This window comes from Calliphora vicina, chromosome 3 (assembly GCF_958450345.1).
Source record: "Calliphora vicina chromosome 3, idCalVici1.1, whole genome shotgun sequence".
Taxonomy (NCBI): domain Eukaryota; kingdom Metazoa; phylum Arthropoda; class Insecta; order Diptera; family Calliphoridae; genus Calliphora; species Calliphora vicina.
In genome coordinates, this window is record NC_088782.1 from 48,931,920 (window position 1) to 48,955,342 (window position 23,423).

Here is a 23,423-nt window from a genome sequence, read left to right on the forward strand (position 1 = left end):
AGTACGGTTACTTTTTTTATGTTTTAGGTTTGAGTTTTGGTTTCATTTCTCGCTTTGGATTATTTTTCATAAAAACAACAACATTGTAATAAACAAAACAAAAAAACAACAATCAAAATAAACATGTTGATACAAAAAAAAAAACATCTATTCAATGATTGTTAACATAAAGAAGAGAAATAAAATAATATTTTCCAAAAAATAAAAACGAAGAGAAATTATTAAAATAAGAACTGGTGGATGGAAAAAAAAGAGAAGAGTTAATGTAAAACCAGATTACCCAAATAAACAGTTATTTGCGAAAAAGTGACACATAAATGTACATGTCAGTCTGTTTGTCAGACTGTCTCTCCTCTGTCAGTGTGTGTAGATACAGTGCGTGAAAAAAGCGGTCAATGTAGATACCCAGGCCTACACTAAAAAAGATAGTGGCACATTTGTTTATTTTTACAGTTTATGCTGCATATAATTTTTGCATTATTTGTTATTAGTTTGATTCGTTTGCTTTCAATGTGGCGGTTACAACTGGGTCTTTGTTAAATGTAGACTGCAGTTAGCAAATCTATTTTTTTGTTGTTGTTTTGTTACTTTGCACAGATACACTGCATTGTAAGTTGACACGATTTGACGTTTAAATGACAGAACATGCGTTGCAATGTAGAGCATTAGGTTTCTAAAAATAAGTGAGATTTATATGGGGGTTTTTGTAGATGAACTGTTTAAGGGGGGTGTGCAAGTTTACTTTTTCAGAATAAATCTTAGTTATATTGCTGAAATATTATTGGGAGAATAAAACTTTCAGGAACCAGGATTATATTTATTCATGAGATGATGAACTGCTTAAGGGGGCAAGTTATTAAATTATAGTAATATTGCTGATATATAATAGGGAGAATAAAACTTTCAGGAAACCCTGAAGTTTTTTTTACTGCCTTTACAGTAAAAAAATATTTAATTTTTCAGAATAACGACGGAATATGTATGTGATTACCAGGGAAACCAAAATATGCAAATGCATGTTTTTTCTGGTGAGTCTAATGGGCACATTGATAAGATATTTACACGTTTCAGAACTATTTAAGAATTTTGGCATCGATTTGTTAGTGCATATTTTTGCATATTTTACCCTTAAATGCATATTTTTACATATATTTGTTTTAGGAGCATATTTATGTCATATTTTTGCGTTTTAGAGCATATTTTACTGTTTAATAGCATATTTTGACTTTATCAAAAACATATTTTGTCTTACTTATTTTTCGTGTTGTGTTACAGGTTTTTACTTCCTTTGTTTAAAATTCAAAATTGAAAAATATATTGTTTTTTTTAATATAAAATAAGCACTATTTTAATAATAGCGCCATCTAAATATCAAATTTTAGTTCTAATTCAAACTTAACCGTTCTAATTGTTAAAGAAATATTATCTTTTAAATTTGCTCCTATAACATCAATTGATGTCGAAAGAACATTTTCTATGTATAAAAATGTTTTCAGATCCAATAGACGATTTCTATTTGAAAATTTAAGTCAACATTTTGTTATTTTGTTGCAATAATAACCCTAATTGAAGAAGTGACTTTTTATTTATATAAAATATCATCAAAAAATACTCCTCGAGGCCTTTGCATAACTTAAGTTGCTATTGTTTTTATGTTGTATTTATTTTTTGTTATACTTTACCTTTTAAGAAATAAATTGTATTGATTTTTTAAATAAAAGTATATTTTTTGGTTATAAATTATGTAAAAGTTTGTTTTTTTAAGAGCATATTTTTAAATTTTTAGAGCATTTAAAGTTTTTACTGCATATTTAAAGCGCTTAAAACGCTTTTTTTAGAGCATATTTTCGGTTTCCCTGGTGATTACTAAAAATTTTTAAAATTTTAGAGAAAAAAATTGGGGTCAAAAAATAGTTTTTGTGATTTTTTTTAAATCGAGGTAGTCGTGAAACATTTTTCGATTTTAAATAGCAATCTAAGTTGGACATGTATGTAAGTTATTTGGTACCTGTATGTTGATTTCCAACTGAACGCTATGATAATTTTATGGTAAACTGCAAAAATCTCAAAAAAGTTTGAGATTTTAAGAAATTACGAAATTGAGTTTGAATTTTCGAAAATCACGAATTGACTTAAAATTGAGAACAAAATTAACTTTAGCAATAAACGATTTTTTAGAGACTTTTAGACACTTTAGGAAATGTCAAAATTATGTGTGAATTTTGGAAAATAAAAAATTAAGTTATATTAAGGAAATTATAAGCCCTAGCAATAGTTTTATAATAATATCTGATTCTAGTAGTTTCCTCTTCCAATGTTAAGGGAGGTAAATACCGGAAAATTTGGTACAATTCTAGACTAAAACAGGCAGAACAGACAGACGTTTTTTTTAAAATTCGAACTTGTTAGGGTTCGAAATCGGTTTTTGTTTTTAATAACTTATATTTCATTTTGAAGGTACATACATATCTGCTTTACTTCTTCAATTTGCCTCTGAAGCACACCGATTGCTCCCAAAAGCTTATGGTGAGTGTTCCATCGCTTTCAACGTGCGAGATATGGTTTGTGCGATTCAGAAGTGGTGATTTTGACACGGAAGACAAAGATCGCCCAGGCTTGTCAATAAAGTTTGAAGACCAAGAATTGGAGGCATTACTCCATGAAGATTGTTGTAAAACTCAACAAGAGCTTTACAAAATCATTGGGAGCTACTCAAGGTGCAATTTCAAAATGTTTGCAGGATTCATCCAAAAGCAAGGAAATTGGTTAACATACCGAATCATTAATTAACAAGTAAGAGAGCTATATTCGGCTGTGCCGAATCTTATATACCCTTCACCAAATTATACTATAAAATAAATTTTTATAAGTAAACAAAATTTTATTTTTTTTTTTAAATGTATTTCAAAATTTTTTTTTTTCGAAATTGTTTTTTAATTTTTTAAAAAAAAAGTTTTTTCCCCAAATTTTTAAAATTTTTTTTTTTTTGATGAAAAAAAATTCGGGTTAAAAATTATTTTTCCCGATTTTGACCCAATGTAGGTCCAACTTACTATAGCCTTATCTACATCGTTGCAATGGACTTTGAAATATCTATCATTAGGGTATATATATATATATTGTGATATTTGGAAAATTAGGTTATTCTGCGATTTTGATCGCGATCCATCAATACTGCATGCTACACGTTCAATAAATATAGCGATACTCGATCGCGGTCAATATATATTGAACATGTAGCAGTGCCCTAAGAGATCGTACGTGAAGCCCTGCCAACCAGCTGAATCGACACCAAAGCCAAATATCCATGGCGCTAAGGTAAGCGCAAGGAAGTCCTATCTATTATGAGCTGCTGAATATGCGGCCAGATATGAAACCTTAATATTCAAATATGTTGCAATACCAGTTAAAAACTATTTAGAAAGAAGTGGTTGGTAAGTATTGCCTCACCCGCTTTATAGTCCAGACCGTGCCCCCTTCAACTACTACTTTTTTGATCGATTCACTACGCTTTCTCTGGGATACACTTCACTTTGGAACAGAGTATCCCATATTGGCTCCGATTTTTTCTTGGCCTCAAAAAATGAGCATTACTGAATATTGCACAAATGATTAAAAAAAAAATTTGGTGTGGAAGTATAAATGGTGACAAATTTGGGTAAACAGTTTAATACTTTTCTTCTGATGGTATCTTTCTAATTTCTTATATGAATTTAGATAAAATATGAATCTGAACGAATAATAATCTATAAAACGGGGACTTTGTGGTGCTTTCTTGTTCTTCTAATGGTACTTTTTGAATTTTTTGTAATAATGAACTCAGAAAACTACAATTAAGATCATATGACCCAAAGAAATGAGGATACTTAATAGGACACTAAGCGGTACTATATCCTTTGTCTATGATACATTTTAAATTTTCTGTAATATTGAGCCAAAAAACATTAAATTAGAAACTATACAGGAGGCAATTTTTTTTTATTTTTACTAGAAATGATGCTAGAAAACAGAATATTAACCTAAATACGGGGTTGTCATAGAATCCAATCATTGTCGGAATCAATTTTGAAAACTACTGAAAAAGTACATTGGTCTTGTGAAATCGAAAGTTATTGGTTTTATATACGATCTAGAATTAAATTCTTTATCGATTAACATTTATGTCAACAGCAGAACTGCTTTACGCACGTCAACAGCAACATACCTGGGTATGTTCATACGTTTTATATGGTGAATGGCTGCCGTTAGTATAAAAATGCTAATATCTAACTCGTTTGTTGGAATTTCTGAATTATTTTTTAATTTTGTCAGAAATAGACAAAAGATTCAAAAATTTTATGATAACCAGTTTTACCCTTACATTTAGGTATGACAAAAAATGCTTTTTATTGAGTTTTTGCAAAGTTACAAATTTTCCAAAATTCAAATTAAATAAATTTTTTTATTTATTAATAGTTTTTAATGGAATATTACAGTTATATAGACTTTTCTATTAGATATAGAAAAATAAAAACAAATTTTGAAATATATAATCAGAAATCCCGTAATTCCCAAAAAAGTTTTGAAAAATCCCAAAAATGGAATTTTTTAGATTTTTTCCTATAATATCCACACCAGGAGCGGGGTTATGGGAACCCTTTACAAAATAATTAAGAACATATTTGGCCATCTAAAATAGGTTACTGTATTTTCCTATCGACTACGCGATTTTAGAATTTTTGCCCTAAAGTTGAATTTTACATAAAAAATATGCGTTATTTGAATGGACCTGATCCCCTCCGTATCAACAATTTTTAAAATATTTATTGTAAAGTTAGCATTTCAAAAAGTATAAATTCCTAATACATCTTCTTTGAAATTTATTATATAACTTAAAAATAAAAAAAAGTACTTTTTTCCCAAAAACTAGCGAAAAATCGCCTTTTTAATTTTTTTTTAAATTCAAATACATATAACTTTGGAGTCAGTCACGATTTTTAAATACCTCTTTTTTTGTTTGACATATACATTTGTTGTTAGTCCAATAAAAGAAAAATGGAGAAAATCGGGTTATATTTGGTCCCGCTGGTATCAAAAATGTGGAGTAGGGTGGGTAAAAACGTTGAAAAAGTACAGCATACATACCCAGGTATGTATGCTGTTGACGTAAGGGTGCAACTTTATAAATGGGCTTTATCTTCCAAAACGGGTGATCCTATCCTAACCGAACTTGGGACTATTGCGGAAAACAGTTTTGGCTAGTATATCAAGAAATTTCAAGTCGATCCGAATATCCAATTCAGAGATACATACAATCCAATTACATTGGATTTCATAAGTCAAATGTACCTTTTTTGTCGTTTTCAAAACCGATTCCGATCATGATTGGATTCTATGACAACACCGATAATCATAAATAAAATAAAACCGTACGAAAAGAGACTTCTTGGTACTTATTCTTACTTTCAATGGCACATTTTAAATTTTCTATTTAAATAAACTTAGAAGCACATTATCTTCAATAAAGTGAGAGCCAACAAAGGGGGACTCGTTATGAAATTCTTTGATTTTTTTTTTAATTAATAAATCTTGAATCAAAAAGTAACTTACTTGAAAATAGACAAAATAGCAGTATAAGAATGCATAAAATCATCAAAACCTTAAAGAATCGAATTTGTAGAGATCCACTCTTCAAGCTGAAGATATTGGCAAACAAAATGTATATTACCTGTCTATAACTGACGATACTCCATCTATAGGCATTTGTAAAGGAAAATGATTAAATTCACTAACTATTGCTAATAATAACGAGAAATATTTGAACAAACGGAGGCCAAAAGATGTCTATGTAATCAACAAGACTTCAGTTTAGTACAACATATCCCCTGAGATATTGAATGCAGCAGCTGTAGCTAGTTATAAACTAATTTATAATGGATTGATTAACTTACTCTTCTTGTAAAGACTTGAACCAAGGGCTCAACCATTATATTCCTAAAAGGAGACTTGCTTCAATGCAGAAACTGGTGTGGAATATTTTCCTGTCATCTTATGAACAGCGAGATGGGAAAACTCAGGCAAACAAATCTCGTACAATTCTTGTTTTTTTATTGAAATAGTATTTGTTACTTACGTTTTTAATTAGGGAAATTTTCCATCGTTTCGTAAAAACAAATTCCAAAATCCAATCAGATTTCATTGTTAGTGTAAACACATTTTTGAGTACAGAGGGCAGGTAGCCGTTCAACAATTCTTAGTGTTTGAATGTAATTTCTCAATTTTATTTTTTTGTTTTTTAGCCAGTTGCATGATTGATTGTTTCAAAAGAAACTTGTTTTATAAGTATGGCCAAAAATTGACTTCCTTTTAGTGAAAAAATTTAAGAAATACACAAAGTTCATAATGAAATGACGCACACATGTTGTAGGATTTGTTTGGCAGGCAGAATCATGTAAAAATTTTGAAGAATTTCCCCCACACTCACAAACAACATATGTGTGACGACTGACTGAGTGAATGCAACGTTTGTTAAACGAAATTCATATGGAAATGTTAATAAACTTATTGCCTGAGACAATTTTGTAGCTGTCACTTGATTTTTGTTTTTTTGCCACATCCAGACTCAGACCACAAATTGTCATACTTTGCAAAAACCCAAAGAAAATAAAATAGTTCGTTATGAAACCACAATACAACAGAACAGCCTACTACAAAGTGCTGTGCTAGTACATGGCACATTGTAAAGTTGGAGATTTTTTTAAAAACCATATCCGTATTACCATATTGCCATATGTAGGATAATTTATTGATTTACACATTTATTTATTTGTTTGTTGGTTTCCTTGTGGCAAACTAAAACTGTCATTAATTTCGTATGCATCAAATGCAACTAAAACAAAACTATTAATTTTAATGTCATAGAGAAAAAAAATAATAATAAACGAAAAATGAAATTATTAAAAACTTTCGCCTTCGGGGGAAAAAAACTACTATTACAGGTAATGACAGACGTCAACCTTTGAAGAAGCAGAAATAATGAAAGAAAACAAAACAGACAAATAGTTTTCTTTAACATGTAAACAAACCATCAATTTCTATGAAGATTCCCTACTACTACTATTTTGTATTTAAGCTGAGCTTCAAGCTCTTCATCATCACCATCCATCCTCCTTACCAGCCACACAAACCATCGTTGTCACCAACCACATTGTCATCGTCATACAAAAAAAAATGATTACGACAATAGTAGTTACAAATACGACATGAATACAAACAAGTAGTTTTTCAAAATAGACACAAAAAAAACTATATTTATAAATAAATATACAAACAACAAACACATCCATATGAATTTCAACCAATTAGTTGGTGTATTTATGACTATAATACTAATAAATAAAGTGGATGACTGTGACTACGTGCTGCCGAGAGTTGCCACCATGAGTTATTGTCTTGTGGTAGGTGTAAACAAAATTTCCAATTTCTAAAATTTCTTAAACCACATTTAAATTCTTGGCACATGCATGCACTTCTGTGTACTTCAAAGCAATTGTTTTAATTTTCGCGCCATTTTTCTTACGTGGCCAACAAAGTGGCAGCTGTCAAGATGTGACATTTCGGCAGTTGAAACGATGTGGTTAAAAGACGTGTGGCCAAAGGAAAGATGTGTTTCATCAAGTGCAAACTTATTATACCCACCATTGTTGATTTATATTTGGGTTATATTTATTGTTGGGTTATATTGATTTTGTTATTCCGTTTGTAACACATTAAAATATTTGTCGCAAACCCACACAAGTTTATATATTCTGTTCAAAACACGATAGGGCCAAACGAAAGAAGGTAGTTTGGGGCTGAAATTATCCACAAATTATCCCTGTTGGAAATGGGCAATATCGGTCCTTGATTTTACCTAGCCAACACACAAATGCCCGGAATACTGTTTGAGCAGTCATAAATATGTTTATTAATGTAGCAATTCCTATACAATTTTGCACAACCGAATATAACACTCTTATGGATACCGAGCTAAAGAAATGCTCATCTTTTGAGGCCAAGAACAAATCAAGCCAATACCGTATACTCTGTTGCAAAGTGAGGCGTATCCCAGAGAAAACGTTCTACATCGGTCGAAACAAATATTATTCCCAACCACTTCATTATAAATACTTTTTAACAGGTATTGCTGCATGTGGCCGACCGTTGTCATGATGGAATATTATGGTTTCATATCTGGTCGCATATTCTGGCCGTACTCGTTTCAAATGAATCAGTTGCTTTCGATACATAGATTTACCTTAGCGTCATTGCTGTGGTTTCGATTCGGCTGGTTTGCCGAGCTTCACATACGAAAATCTTCAAATTTACAAATTGAAGCCGAGATACCTTGAAATACGATTTTGAATGTCTGAAATGCTGATTCAACGCTATAAAAGAAATACGAAGATTTCGATTTCATTTCAATGATGTCGATGTTTTAAAGTGGCATATTTTTGAATCTAATTGAAATATTGACTTGACATTTTTTTGTAAGACCGAAAATTAACTTATCTATACCAAAAAAAATCGTTTGGAATAAATGTTGATCAAATTATTCCTAATACTTGCAATCCTATTCAAATGTTGATAAAAATTTTAGTTTTAGAATCTCAATAAATATGTAATAAAATCTTTATTTAATAACAAAAACTCAATGAAATTTTCAACGTTTTTTTAAATTGTCATTCTAACCCCCAGTAACACGAAGGCTGGTTATGTGTTAACTAATAGTTATACTGACAGTTTTCATACAAAAATAATTTTAACCGACAGTATAACTATTAGTTAAGGCATAACCAGGCTTCGTGTTAATGGGGGAAATGTAAATAATCCTGTCAAAATGTCAAAGGGAATCCCGCTATTCCTAAACATTGGAGCAAAAATCCCTAAAATGGTATTTTTACAATTTTGACAATGGGTTCCACATTTCCTTCTGGGCTGGGAAAATACTTTAGGGTTAAATAAGGAACACATCAAGGTTTCCAAAACTGCTTCCCGTTTTTTGATCCCAGCCTTGAGATTTTAGAACATGTGGCCCAAAGTTGAAATTTTGATAAAAAAAAATAGGACACATTCCGAAGGGCGTAGGGGCGACATACTCGAAAAATTGGACATATACCAAAATGTTCTTCGTAAATAAAAATATAAAATTGTTATATGTTCTTAAAGTTTATTTTTAATAAAAAAAGCGTTAAGTTACCTTTTCACCCAAAAAACAACTATTTTTTGAATATTTAAATTGGAAATAGTTTGGATCCATAATTGATATTGCTCTGAAATCTTTTGTATGTTATTCATAATTTAGTTGTCTAACCAACAGAAAATATTCGAGCCCATTTGGTCCAACCTATATTTTTAAAAAAGGGTACCAAGGTATGGCAAAATTTTAAAATTTCAATTGTGAAATGCCTATAACTCAGTAATTATAAGAGAAAGAGAAACTTTGAAATCGGGTGGGAAACAAAAAAATTGCACGTGTTTAAAAATTTTACATATCGAAGGTACCCTAATTTGAGCCCCCATAGTGCCGCCCCTGGATCATTTTAAACTCGAATACTCCTTGGCTACGCTGACGTCAAATTTTATACCAATCGGATGAGCCGTTTACAAATGCCAGATTTATTGGTATAAAAAAAGAGGGAAATAAATATGTAACTTCTACACATACCACCCTTTCATTTATTGGTAATGGAGGAGACCTTATAGGAGTGCATCCAGACTACCGGGAATGTCCCGTTTAATGCTGGGAGATCTGGTTGGGCACATGCGCATTCTAGGCATCTTTGAAAATGATCCTAGTATTGCAATATCGGACTATATGTCACCAACTCTGGTGTTAAATAGGAAGTTTAGGGTCCTGATACCTGAAAGGGACAATTGGTTAAATCAAACATGATGGCAAACTAATGTTAATCAAGTATGATTTACTAATGGTGACACTGGGGCTAGTATCTTTGGTCCCAATTTTCAAAGGGTTATCCCAATGGGCACATTCCCATCAATATTTCAGGCTGAGATTTACGGCATCCTTATATGCTTCAATGAATGCTTAAGAAGGAAACTAAGGAATAATAGAATATTTGTTATGTCTGATAGTCAGGCTGCTCTTAGAGCATTATTATCATATGAAGTGAGGTCTGGTGTTGTTATGGACTGCTGGACATCCTTGAATGAAGTCGGCACACACAATGAACTTACATTGTGCTGGGGGTACCGTGAAATAACTCCCAAATGAAATAACTCATTTTCATTATGAAACAACTCCTAATGCATAGGGAGTTATTTCATAATTTTTTGTTGGGAGTTATTTCATAATGCAATAACTCCCAATGAAACAACTTCCAATGGAATTTTTGTTGGGTTTTATTTAATTTTATTTTTAGAATTAGGAGTTATTTCTCTGTATTGGGAGTTATTTAATTTTTGTTGGGTTCTACTTTGCAAAAGCAGAACCCATAAATATCAAAAACTGGCTTCACTCAGAAAAGTTTTTTGCATTGGCGGCTTTCGGCCGGGCGCTAAGGTTTTCTACTCTGGGTGTATCAAAAACTGTCTTCGCTCAAAAAGGTTGTTTGCATTGCCGGCCTTTGGCCCGTCGCAAAGATTTTCTCCTCTGGGGTGAATCAAAAACCGGCTTCGCTTAGAAAAGATTCTTTTTACATCGTCGGCCTTTGTCAGGTTGCAACGATTTCTTAATCTGGTGCGAAATGAAAATCGGCTTTCTGAAATATTATAAAACCTTTCTGCAATGCAAAAAACTTTTCTGAACGAAGCCAGTTTTTGATACACCCCAGAGTAGAAAACCTTAGCGACCGGCCGAAGGCCGGCAATGCAAAAAACTTTTCTGAGCGAAGCCAGTTTTTGATACACCCCAGAGAAGAAAACATTAGCGACCGGCCGTAGGCCGACAATGCAAAAAAAGTTTTCTGAGTGAAGCCAGTTTTTGACACATCCCAGAGGAGTAAAACTTTGCGCTACTCCATAGGCCCGCAATGCAAAAATTGTTTGGTAAGCGAAGAATAATTTCACTTTTGAAGTTTCTTTTTTTAGATTACATAAATAAATTGCTTCGGGTTGGGAATTATTTAATTTCTATTGGGATTTATTTCATTGGGAGTTATTTCGCTTTTTTGGGAGTAATATTTTTAAAATTATGAAACCGCCGATTATTGGGAGTAATTTCATTTTACCCTTTGGTAGTTATTTAATTTTTCAAGTTTGGGAATTATTTCATTTTTGATGGGAACTATTTCATAGGGAGTTATTTCATTGGGAGTTATTTCATTTGGGAGCTATTTCACGGTACCTGTGCTGGGTACCTGGCCATGAATATCACGCTGGCACTCTCGACACTCGTTTATAGGTCCTGAACAGATCCTTTGGCATCCCACGTGGATACACTATGGAATGTATTCGTTCTTGGGTTGAATCGGAATTTGGCCGTTTTTGGGGTAATCTACCGGGACTAAGACAGTCCAAACGATTCATCACCCTATCCAGACGTAGATCCCAGTCGTTGATTTCGCTCGGAAAGGGTGACTTGAGGATACTTTCTGGATTATTCAGCGGACACTGTGGTTTAAAGTATGACCAATCTATGTTAGGTAATGTTGAGAATGAACTCTGCTGGTTTTGTGGACTTCATGGCGAAACCTCTGAAGATGTTCTATGCGAGTGCACAATGCTGAACTAAAAAACAAATTGAATACTTGGCTTTATACGTAGCCCAAATCTGTTAGGATGAAACATCTAAGGCTGCACGAAAGATCCTTTGGACGCAGTGCGTAGAGCCTAACAAATCTTATATATAAATAGACCACACGTTTTTTTGTGGTACACTTTTAAGTATGTTATTGTCCACCAATATTGATGAAACATATATGGTTTAAAAGGTTTTTTTCTCTAGATGTGCACAATATAAAAACATATTTAAAAATTCTTTCCATAAAAGTGGTAAAAAGCATTTTAAAAGTGGTCGAATTTCGGCCACCAGGCGATCCTAGTAATAATAATAACACGTAAGGGATCTATATTCGGCTGTGCCAAATCTTATATAATCATCACCAAATTATACTTAAAAATATTTTTTTAATACTTTTATTTAACAAAATTAAAAATTTTTAAATTTTTTTTTAACTTGTTTTAAATTTTTTTAATTTTTTTTTAAATTTATTTTTTTTCCAAATTTTTTTTTAAATTTTTTTAAAAAAAAGTTTTTTCCCAATATTTTTTTAAAATTTATTTTTTTAATAGTTGAGAAAAAAAAATTTATGAAAAAAAAATCGGATTAAAATATATTTTTCCCGATTTTGACCCGTTGTAGGTCCAACTTACTATAGCCTTATATACATCGTTGCAATGGAATTTGAAATATCTATCATTAGATATCCATATTGTCTATATTAATGACTTAATAATCCAGATATAGATCAAAAATAGGCCAAAAATCGAGGTTGTCCCGGTTTTTCCGTATATCTCAGCCATTTATGAGCCGATTTTGTCGATTTTAAATAGCAACCGATATATTGATGTATGAATCATGTATTTAAGTTATTTAGGGGCTACAAATGGGGTCGCAAATGAAAAATGTAGAAATTACAAACGGAATGACAAACTTATATATACCCTTGTCACTCATGGCGAAGGGTATAATAATCTCGCAGAGACAGAGCAACTGCACCCATAGCTAATGCGACAAAGGATTTTTTAAAGTATGTATTTCTGGACATATGCAGTGACCGCGAAGATTTGACCGCTTTAGACTTTTGGGATTTCTGAAGTTCTAAAGCCTTTCGACTTAGGCTGATTTATATTTGACATATGGACATCTGTTGAATTTTATGAAAAATGCCCAATATACCGGATTGAATAAATTTCGATTTTATATTCTTGGTATAAGAAACTCTAAAATGGAAAAGTCATTGAAAATTCTGAAAAGGAAAATATTAGACAACTGATATATTATTGTTATGGAGGAGTTATCACAAAATTTATATGAAATCAAATTCAAAGAATCAAATACAGTAAAGAGCGATATTTACCGGAATGATGTTGGTACAAAAATTATTCTTGAAATCAATCGAAATTCATCAAACCTTTCCATATCGATCGATTTTCATCTCATACTTAAATAATACTTTCAGGAGAGCCTATTTGATATGTGCTGGCAACTCTTCACTATTGTTGAATGACAAAAGGCAACAGTTTCAAGATACTTGTAGTACAACAAAATAATGACAAAGTGTTGTGATGTGCATGCAGCAGCATCAGCAGCACCAACTGCAACTACAAGATGAGATGCATCATGAACATGTATGCGTAAGCTTGAATTTGAATACACATATTCAAATTGAAATTGAAATTAAAATATGAATATGAAGTACTATTTAATTATTTATTTTCTATCCGCATCTGAAAGCGGTACCGGTTGTTGTTTTTGGTTTTGGAAGAAGTAGAAGTACACGTTTTTATTTATGGTGTTTATAATGGGATACGGTGAGATTTTGGAGTTTTGTTAATTTAAGTTTGTCATCTGTAAGTTTCATTTGTTTTTTTTTTTTATTTTTTTGATTTACACACACAAAAAGTTGTATTTTTTGAGCAGTTTATGGTGTGTACTTGGATTTACACATGTTTTTCGATTTTGGGTGTGATCTAAGTGATATTTTCATTGGTAAACTTTTAAGTCGTTATTAGAATTTTAGAATGCATTTTCACGTGTAATATATATTTGAAGAAGAATTTACAGCAAAAACATTAAATACATTATAAAGGTTTTTGATATCCATTCAATTTGCTTTATTAATTCGTAGTTTTTTGACATTCACCGTTATTATCCTGGATGGCGAAGGCGTTTTACATTTATGCATTTTATCTTTACTACTTCCCTTTGTAATTTCTACATTTTTCATTTGCGCTCCCATAAAGATATAGTCTGTTGAAATCAACCTTCCGAATCCCCCAAATAACTTTCATTCATTATTGATACATCAATATATCCGTTATAGTCCAACTTAGATTGCCATTTAAAATCGAGAAAATCGGCCCACAAATGGCTGAGATATGAGTAAAAAACTGGAAATACCTAATTTTTTTAAACATTTTAAACAAATTTAGTTTTTCACAAAATTTGTTTTTTTTTTCATTAAAAATTATATTTTGTTCCACTGTTCCCCTCAAACCGCTATGAGAAAGAAAACAAGTGCGTGAAACTATTAATTTTGCATATAAATGATCACATGTATGAATGAAGATACAAATTCATACACAAAATATTAATGTTTATGAGACAAAATAGCCAGCCAGCCAGTCAGCCACTAACTTACAACAACAGCAAGCGGTAAATGATGTTTTGTTTTTGGCGTTAAGAGTCATTGGATGGATGGATGGTTGGCATATTGGTTACACCTTAATTTGTCTCTAAGCTTGTTTAACTACATCCATAGATTCAAACATACAATACAACATCAAGAAAATTTCAAAAAAAATGAAAAAATTTACAGAGTTTGGTCAATAATTTATTATAACTCCAAGAAATCAATGGGTGTTTGATTATATTTTGTTATTTTTATTTTTAATTTTTTTTTGCGTAAACCACATTTGCAGTGGATTGAAAGTGAAGCGGATTTTAAGAAAGTTAATTGAACGAAAGTAATATTTTTATTAACCGCGAGACAACATCATTTGTAGACATTTTAGGATGACGTTTAAATTTTAATTAAAAAACAATTTGAAATAGATCCGCATTTAATGCTTTTTTTACAAGTTATCTAATTTGTAATAAAGTTTTACTACAGCAAAAGTTTCATAAATTTAAATTGAAAGGTTTTTTTTTATCGATGCAAATAAATTTAGTTAGATAATATTTTTTATTACTAAATTAACTAGGGGATTTCCAGTTTAAAATGATGTAAAAAAGATTGAAGATTTTTGACTTCAACCTCTTAAATGTATTGATCTCAAACTAAGCTATAGTTTTTCACATCACACCATTGCGTATTTGTAAGAGTCAAATGGGTTCAATTTAATTGCAATGATTGGTTTTTTCCATTTGCATGAATCTCTCTTCTTTTCAATGTGACGAAATTAAAAGCAAACGAATGAAAAGAAGATCAAAACGACATGAAAGGACATGCTTACATAGGACAGTAATTTATTCTGAATCTATAGGAATGTGTAAATTTGTCTTTTAAGTATAAAGAGTATCAAATGAACGCTCATATCAAACTCTTCGTTTGTATGATTGAAATCGAATGTAGCGGTCGCTGAATGTATATAAAAATGTCGGTAAATATAAGACTTTTTAAGCTAATTCTATAATTGAACCAAAAAAACAATAAACATTTCCACCCGCTTCTTAGAACTAGTTCCAAGAACAGAACTTTGAATTTCAATTTAATGATAAAGTCTTTTTCTGAAGGGGTCTTTGTATGGGGACTAGGGGCAAATGATTCCCGATTTTCACTATACTTTACAGTATAATTTCAGAGTACTTTTGCAAAATTTTATCAGTATTGCCGCATAATCAAGAAATTTATGTCTGCTCAAACAGTATTTCGGATGTACAATTGTGTGAGGGCTAGGTAAAATCCTAGACCGATATTGCCCATTTGTAATACCAAAAAAACATTATCAACAGTACGTATATGTCGAAATTTTCAGTCAGCTAGCTCCTTTCGTTTGGGCCCTTCGTATTTTCAATTTAATTAAAAATTAAATCTTTCGAAAGTTTATTCAAGAGTGATAATTTAAACAAAAAACAAGTAAGGAAGTATGGTCGGTCAAGCCCGACCATATAATACCATAAACTAAGTAAATGATCAAAATATTTTTTCTTTTAAAATTTCAATAATTTATTTTCGTGAATGAATTTCGGAAGAGTGCTATGATGGAAGCTATGACTAATTATGGGCCATGAAATTATATCATGTTATTTATGTCTATATGAAAGCTATTCCTGTTTAATTTTATGTGTATACCAACTTTTTTAAGAGATTTATGCTCGTTAAAGTGATTTTCGGAAATGGGCCTTATATGGGAGCTATGACTAATTATGAACCGATCGCCATGAAATTTGGTTGTGTTATTTGTGTCAATATGAAAGTTATTTGTGTTGAATTTTATGTATATACCAACACTTTTAAGAGATTTATACCCGTTAAAGATATTTGCGCAAGTGGGCCTTATATGGGAGCTATGAACAATTATGGACCGATCACCATGAAATTAGGTCGTGTGATTCGTGTCTGTATTGAAGTTATTTATGTTGAATTTTATGTGTATACCAACATTTTTATGTGATTTATGCACGTTAAAGTGATTTTCGGATGCGGGTCTTATATGGGAGCTATGACTAATTATGGACCGATCATAATAAAATTTGGTGACATGCATTTTGTATATATAAAACTTATTTGGAGCAAAATTTGAATAGATACTAGTTCGAAGAGTGACATTTTCAAACCAGAATCACTAATGAATGAAATAGTTTTAGAACGGTTCCCAAGAAGGTGTGTTTGCTCTGTAAATAATTTCGTACAAAAATAATTGATTAAAAATCTGGTTTCAGAACAGTTTAACTTAACGTGTGATAGCTCAGCATATCTTCTTTTTAGTACTTAAGGTAACAATTTCAAACAAAATTCATTGGTCTCAATACCAAATAAGTCTTCATCCCAATAAGCATTTTAGCTGGAATTCAAGTGTAAAACAAGTTGAATTCCAGTCATACATTCAAACTTCAAGGGTTGAAATACAGTTGTATTACACTTGATTTCAATAGCATTCTCCAGTGAAAAGGAAACTTGAATTCAAGTCGAACATTACAGTGTTAATACAGTTGAATTCCAGCCTTGAATTACAATGAAATTCCAGTAGGAATTAAAATTGAATTCAAGCTCTGAAATACAGTTTAATTCAATCTTTTAATTAATGTATAATTCATGTCGAAATAGTAATTGAATTCAAGCTTTAATCTGTTATTATTTTGATTACTTTTATTTTTTAAGATATATTAAAAAGTTTTAAGTTATAACAAACAAAAGGTCAGTTAATAATTAGTTAATAATGAATGTCAAAAAACTTATATAAATAAATTTGATCTTAATTTAGGATAGGAGCAAATATATTGAAAAAATTAATTTTAACTTCGTAGATTCGTTCTTGAAAGCTTGTTTATTAATATTTATCCAGGAATCTGTTCATTTTTGACTATTTGTGAGCGCTAGATGAATATATTGCATTCTGTGTGATGACGAAACAATTTGTTATTAATTTGATATTGCTATTACCATTTTACTCACTGTTTTATTTTGACGGAAGACTTGCTTATTTATTGTTAGTGCTGCTGTGCAGTTTTTTGTACATTGATTTTAAATATTTCAATTTTTTTTTTACAAAATTGATTAATATTTATTATTTGTTTGACAAAAAACAAAAATATGTTCAAACATTTTATAGCTTGAAAAGTACTTGAAAAAGGGCCTGAAATTCAAGTTGAATTCCAATGAAATTTCCAATACTTGAATTTCAATTTATTGGGTGCTTATTGGGATTAATGCCTTACATGTGGAAACTTCGATCTATTTATCAGGCAGTGAATAATATTTCCTGACAAATGTTTCCGTTTAAGGGTAATGAAATCTTTGAATCCTTTAATTCATCTACGTACATAACGTTGGTCTTTATTAATGCCTTGGATGCAAAAACTTCTATCGATTTCTCAGGCAGTGAATATTACTTCCTGACAAATGTTTCTCTTTAAGGCTAATGAAATCCTTTAAGTGGCTTCCAAATCGAAATTTAATTGAAGTAATTAAATACATGGGAAATATTGCGAGAAAATTTAAAATTTTTGATACTAAAAACCTTTTTAAAGAAATTATTTGAATGGTAAATATTTAGAACAAGTTTTTTAAACAGGTTTACACTATACTGTAAACAACAACGTTCTTTTTGCTTCGAAAATGTGGAATTTAATACCAACAAAGCATCAAATGCGGTATGTTTTGCTTTACATCTTTAATTTGAAAAAACAGTGCCGATTGTTCTCCAAAGCTTATGGTGAATGTGTTTCATCGATTTCAACGTGCTTCAGAAGTGTTAATTTTGAAACGGAAGACAAAGATCAGCCAGGCCAGCTAAACAAGCTTGAAGACCAAGAATTGGAGACATTACTCCATGAACATTGTTTTCAAACTCAACAAGAACTTGCAAAATCATTGGGAGCAGCAATTTCAAAACATTTTCAAACAGCAGGGAAATTGCGTACCATGTGTATTGAATCTCAGAGACCTTGAAAGACAATTTTGTATGCCTGGAATGCTATAAAAAAAATCATTTTTGCATTATTGCTTTCCATGGAAAATGGATAAATTACAATAAGGTAATTCTGTGTATTTGGTGGTAGCAAAAGGGTCTTATCTATTATGAGCTGCTGAAATCTGATGAGATCATCACAACTGATTCGTTTGAAACGAGCATTGGCCGAAAAACGACCAATATGTTGCAATACCTGTTAAAAACTATTTAGAATGAAGTGGTTGCTCGGTTTTGCCTCACCCGCTTTATAGTCCAAACCGTGCCCGTCCGAGTACTATTTGTTTCGATCGATGCATAACACTCTCTCTCTAGGATACGCTTCACTTTGGAACAAGCCGATATTGGCTTGATTCGTTCTTGGCCCCAAAAAAAGAGCAGTTCTTTTGGCGCGGAATCTATATGTTGCCAGAAAGATGGAGATCTGAAACGTATGAACACGCAAGTATCTCGTCTATGCTTCTCTCACTCCAAAATCAAAATTCTGAATATATAATGCCTCTTATGGACCTTGATATGATGTTCAAAATGGATGTGACAGTAGATTATACACTGATGCTTCTGAGATTTGTTCTGGTCTCAATAAGTTTTCCAGATAGGTCTATGTAGAGACTACCACGGTAATAACTCAATGAACTTGAGCAGTTTGAAAGGATAATAAAAAAATCAATATCTAATTCTGGATGAGTGATTCATATATGTAAAAATGCAACAAACAATGAATAATATGAATAATATTCCACATAAATTTCTTTAATTTTCTAAATTAAATATTTCCAACAACTAGTTCAATGAACCCACCGATCTATACTTAGTTCTAAGAATTTACCATAATATTTAACAACCGTCATGTTCTTGTATACATTCAAGTTCAAGGATAATTACAAAATTATAATTTCAAACACTAGGTGAATGATTATTGTGGTAAAGAAGAAAAACTACTAATGCTAAATGAAGAAGAAAAAAAATCATAAAGTCAAAACTCTGCACAAGTTAAACTACTACAAGTACTAGAAACTAGAAAATAAAATGATGGAAAGAAAAGCATAATTTTGCAAGACACTACTTACCTTTTAGCATTTGCAGCAGCGGCATTACCAGCTAAAGTATGAAAATCGTGACCGGCACCATTTAAATCATGATATTGTGAAGGATGATGTTGATCATCATTATCACTAAAGCCATCACCATCAACACGCTGATGATGATAATGATGATCATCATCAGCATTATTATGATGATGAATATCATCACTATCAAAATCATTTAACTCAGATGGAAATAGTTTTATGGCACCATCAGTATGACGTCTCGGTTTATCGTCACGCAAACGTCTATGTTTGCGAGTATGGCGATCAGCTTTGGGGGAAGCTGTAGTTAAATGTTGTTGCTGCAGCTGATCTTGCTGGTTGCTGGTGGTTGTAGTCGTGTTGTTGGTGCCAGCACCTGTATGTGGTTGATCATGTAGCGAACTACTGCTCAAATGCATGTGAATGGGTTCTACACTTAAAGTGGTGGTATTTGATGATAATGATGGATTTGATGATGCTGATTGTTGTGGTGGTGGTTGTGGTTGTGCTGTATGATTAGCATTAGAACTTGGCAAAGTTTTACTACCACTACCGGACTTGACTGGACTCACTAAGGATTCTTTATTATTCTTTTTGGATATGTCGGCTAATGAGTCATGACTATTATGATTGGCCAGACCCGGCGGTAGTGAAGAGGACTTGGTCTGTTGTAATTCATCCCAAAGATTACCCTTCTTGTGCGAGTTGCGCATGCGGAAGTTCTTACGTGAACAACCACCCTCTAAGCGATGGATTTCATCGTCATCATCGCTGAGATCATTTATGAAAATCGTATTTGGCGAGTATTTATCGTTACGTTTCTTCTGTTGCAAAGCCGATCTATGCTGGGGATGATCGCCACCCGACGAATTGTTGGCCAGACCACCGGACATATTGGAATTATTGCTACTGGCCACCGATGACTTGGTTTGCCTTGACACTGATCGAGAATGGGATCTACGAGATCTACTGGGGTTGGTGGCGTGTGCTTTCTCGTCGTCGTGACTATGCGAGGGCGAAGAATCTTCGTCGTTCGTAGTGGTGGTGGCTATATCGAGACCTTTTTCTTTGCATATTATATCATACAAAGCACTAATCGGACGCGATTCACTGCGTACTCTAACGGCCCGTTTACGATTGGCAAAACGCTGAGTATTACGACTACGGCCCGTTACGTTCTGCGGTGGCAATTCCGCGTCGGCTGTAACACAAGGTTTAAAATTGGTACAAGCAAAAACTACACTACCATCAGCCGCCTGAACTGGTGCCGCTAATGGTAGATGACTATTATCTGCGTCTACAATAAAATCTGAGGGAGAACTACTATTACCTTTGGTAGGTTTCAGCGATCTTCTGCTTGACGGCATATAAGAAGGATCGTTGCTGCGACTCTGTTGTCTTTGATCGCTGTGAGCGTAAGCCCCACGAAAAAATGTTCCCGTTTTGGTTGCGGGATTTTCAACAGCCGCTGACGATTCCTTGGCCGACTTTTGCTGGGGACTTTGTGATAGCGGGGGTGGGTGAGTGGCTGTTGTGGTTTTCGGAAATTGATGTTCGTCTTTGATTAGTTTCGATGGTGTGCGATAGACACTCTGATAGTTTTCATTAACCGAATCTTTAGCTTCGGGTGTATGGATCTTTAGATGAAGATCTGTATAGTAAGCTGGTGCTGTGTGATGATGAAAGTGCGGATGATGTCCTTGATAACGTTTGGGTAATTTTCTCGATTGTGGTTTGGAGGATGATGATTCCTGTTGTGTTGACTGTTGTGGTTGTTGTTGTAGTTGCTGGCAGCTAGTTTTGGCAGTGGCTGAATTTGATGAACTTAAGTCATTCACAGAAACGTCAGTAGCGGATTCTGGAAATGAACAAAAGAGGACAAATTTTTAGAGAAATTGGAAATAAGAGGTTTGAATAATAATTTATAAATTAATTTAAAATAAAATTATTTTCCTGTCAAACTAATTCAAATTCTTAAATATAAAGTATTTTTAATAACTTTTGTGGCATTGGCATTGTGTAAATAATATAAAGAATATGTAAGTAAATTAGACATTGTTCATATAGAGTTTACATAATGCAAATAATTATTATTTTCACTTTTCTAAGCAGTTTACATCACAAAAAAAAAAACAATTGTTCAATATTTTCAATTGTTTACATGTTGTAAACTCAATGTCAATAATGTAAAGAACTGAAATTTCACCCGATTTAAGAATTTTTCAAATGTTTTAAGCTTTTGGTATGAAATAAGACATTGTTTACCTATTCTTGACATAATGTAAATAATGTAAAAAATTAGTAATTTCACTTTTCTAAGCATTTCTATAACAATTGAAAAATAACTGCTCAATATTTTCAATTGTTTACATTATGTAAACTCAATGCCAATAATGTAAATAACTTAAATTTCACCAGATTGAAGAATTTTACATACGTTTTAAGCTATTGGAATGTAATTAGACACTGTTTACCTGTTCTTGACATAATGTAAATAATTAATAATTTCACTTTTCTAAGCATTTTACATGACTAAATAATAATTTGAAACATATTTTAAATTTTTTACATGATGTAAACTCAAAGTAAATTATGTAAAGAATTGAAATTTCATCTGATTTCAGAATTTTTCATGCCTTTTGAGCTATTTGAAGGAAATTATACATTGTTTATCTATTCTTGACATGATGTAAATAACGTAAAGAATTAGTAGTTCAACTCTTCCAAGCATTTTACACGACTAAATAACAATTTGAAAAACAACTACACAATATTTTAAATTTTTTACATGATGTAAACTCAATGTCAGTATTGTAAACAATTATAATTTTACCCAATTGAAGTATTTTCATTAGTTTTATGATATTGAAATGAAATTAGATATTGTTTACCTATTCTTGACATAATGTAAATAATGTAAAAAATTAGTAATTTTACTTTTCTAATCATTTTACATGACTAAATAACATTTGAAAAAAAATTGCTTAATATTTTAAATTGTTTACATGATGTAAACTCAAAGTCAATAATGTAAACAATTGAAAATTCATGTGATTTAAGAATTTTTCATAAATTTTGAGGTATTTGAATGAAATTATACCTTTTTTACCTATTCTTGACATGATGTAAATAATGTAAAGAATTAGTAATCTCCCTTTTCTAAGCACTTTACATGACTTTATAAAAATTGAAAGCAATAGTTCAATATTTTCAATTGTTTACATGATGTAAACTAAATGTCAATAATGTAAACAACTGAAATTTCTTCCTATGTAAGAAATTTTCATAGGCTTTATGCTATTCGCATGAAATTCGACATTGTTTACCTATTTTTGACACAATGTAAATAATGTAAAGAATTATTCATTTCACTTTCGTTATCATTTTACCTGACTATAGAACAATTGAAAAACAATAAATTGATATTTTTAATTGTTTACTATTTGTAAACTCAATGTCAATAATGTAAACAACTGAAATTTCAACCGATTAAAGAATTTTCAAAAGGTGTAAGCTATTGAAATTAAATAAGTCATTGTTTACCTATTCTTGACATAATGTAAATAATGTACAAAGTTAGTAATTTCACTCTTCTAAACATTTTAACTGACTTGTATAACAATTGAAAACAATAATTTAATATTTTTAATTGTTTACATGATGTATACTCAATATTTAAAATGTCAACAAAAGCTATTGTAATTCAAAGGGATGTAGACAAGAGATATGAACTTTAATCGGGAGCTACCACTCGAAGTCAAGGGAATAGGGAGGTTCTAGTACTAATTTCACTACTATTAAGTCATGATCTAGTTCATCGATCTCTGTAGTCTGGTCTGGTCACAAGGGAGTCATGTCGATTCCTCTGGATTGCTTGCGGACAGTGAGCTACCACATAAATCTACCATTAAATCATACATACAGCTTTAAGCGGTTTGTTTTTATTTTCCAGTGAAACTGTCCATTTCTTTCAAGGGCCAATTTATAATTTTTTTAACTATTATTTTTATTAAAGTTGTT

General features: G+C 31.6%; 1 protein-coding gene across 1 annotated transcript in view; it reads right to left on the reverse strand.

Moving 5' to 3' along the window:
- LOC135954476 (supervillin-like) overlaps positions 1-23,423 on the reverse strand; it is a 364,594-nt gene that overhangs the window by 288,150 nt on the left and 53,021 nt on the right. The window contains exon 2 of the mRNA XM_065504655.1: positions 19,404-21,261. Within this exon, the coding sequence (XP_065360727.1) occupies positions 19,404-21,261 (1,858 nt within the window). The remainder of the gene's footprint in view (positions 1-19,403; positions 21,262-23,423) is intronic.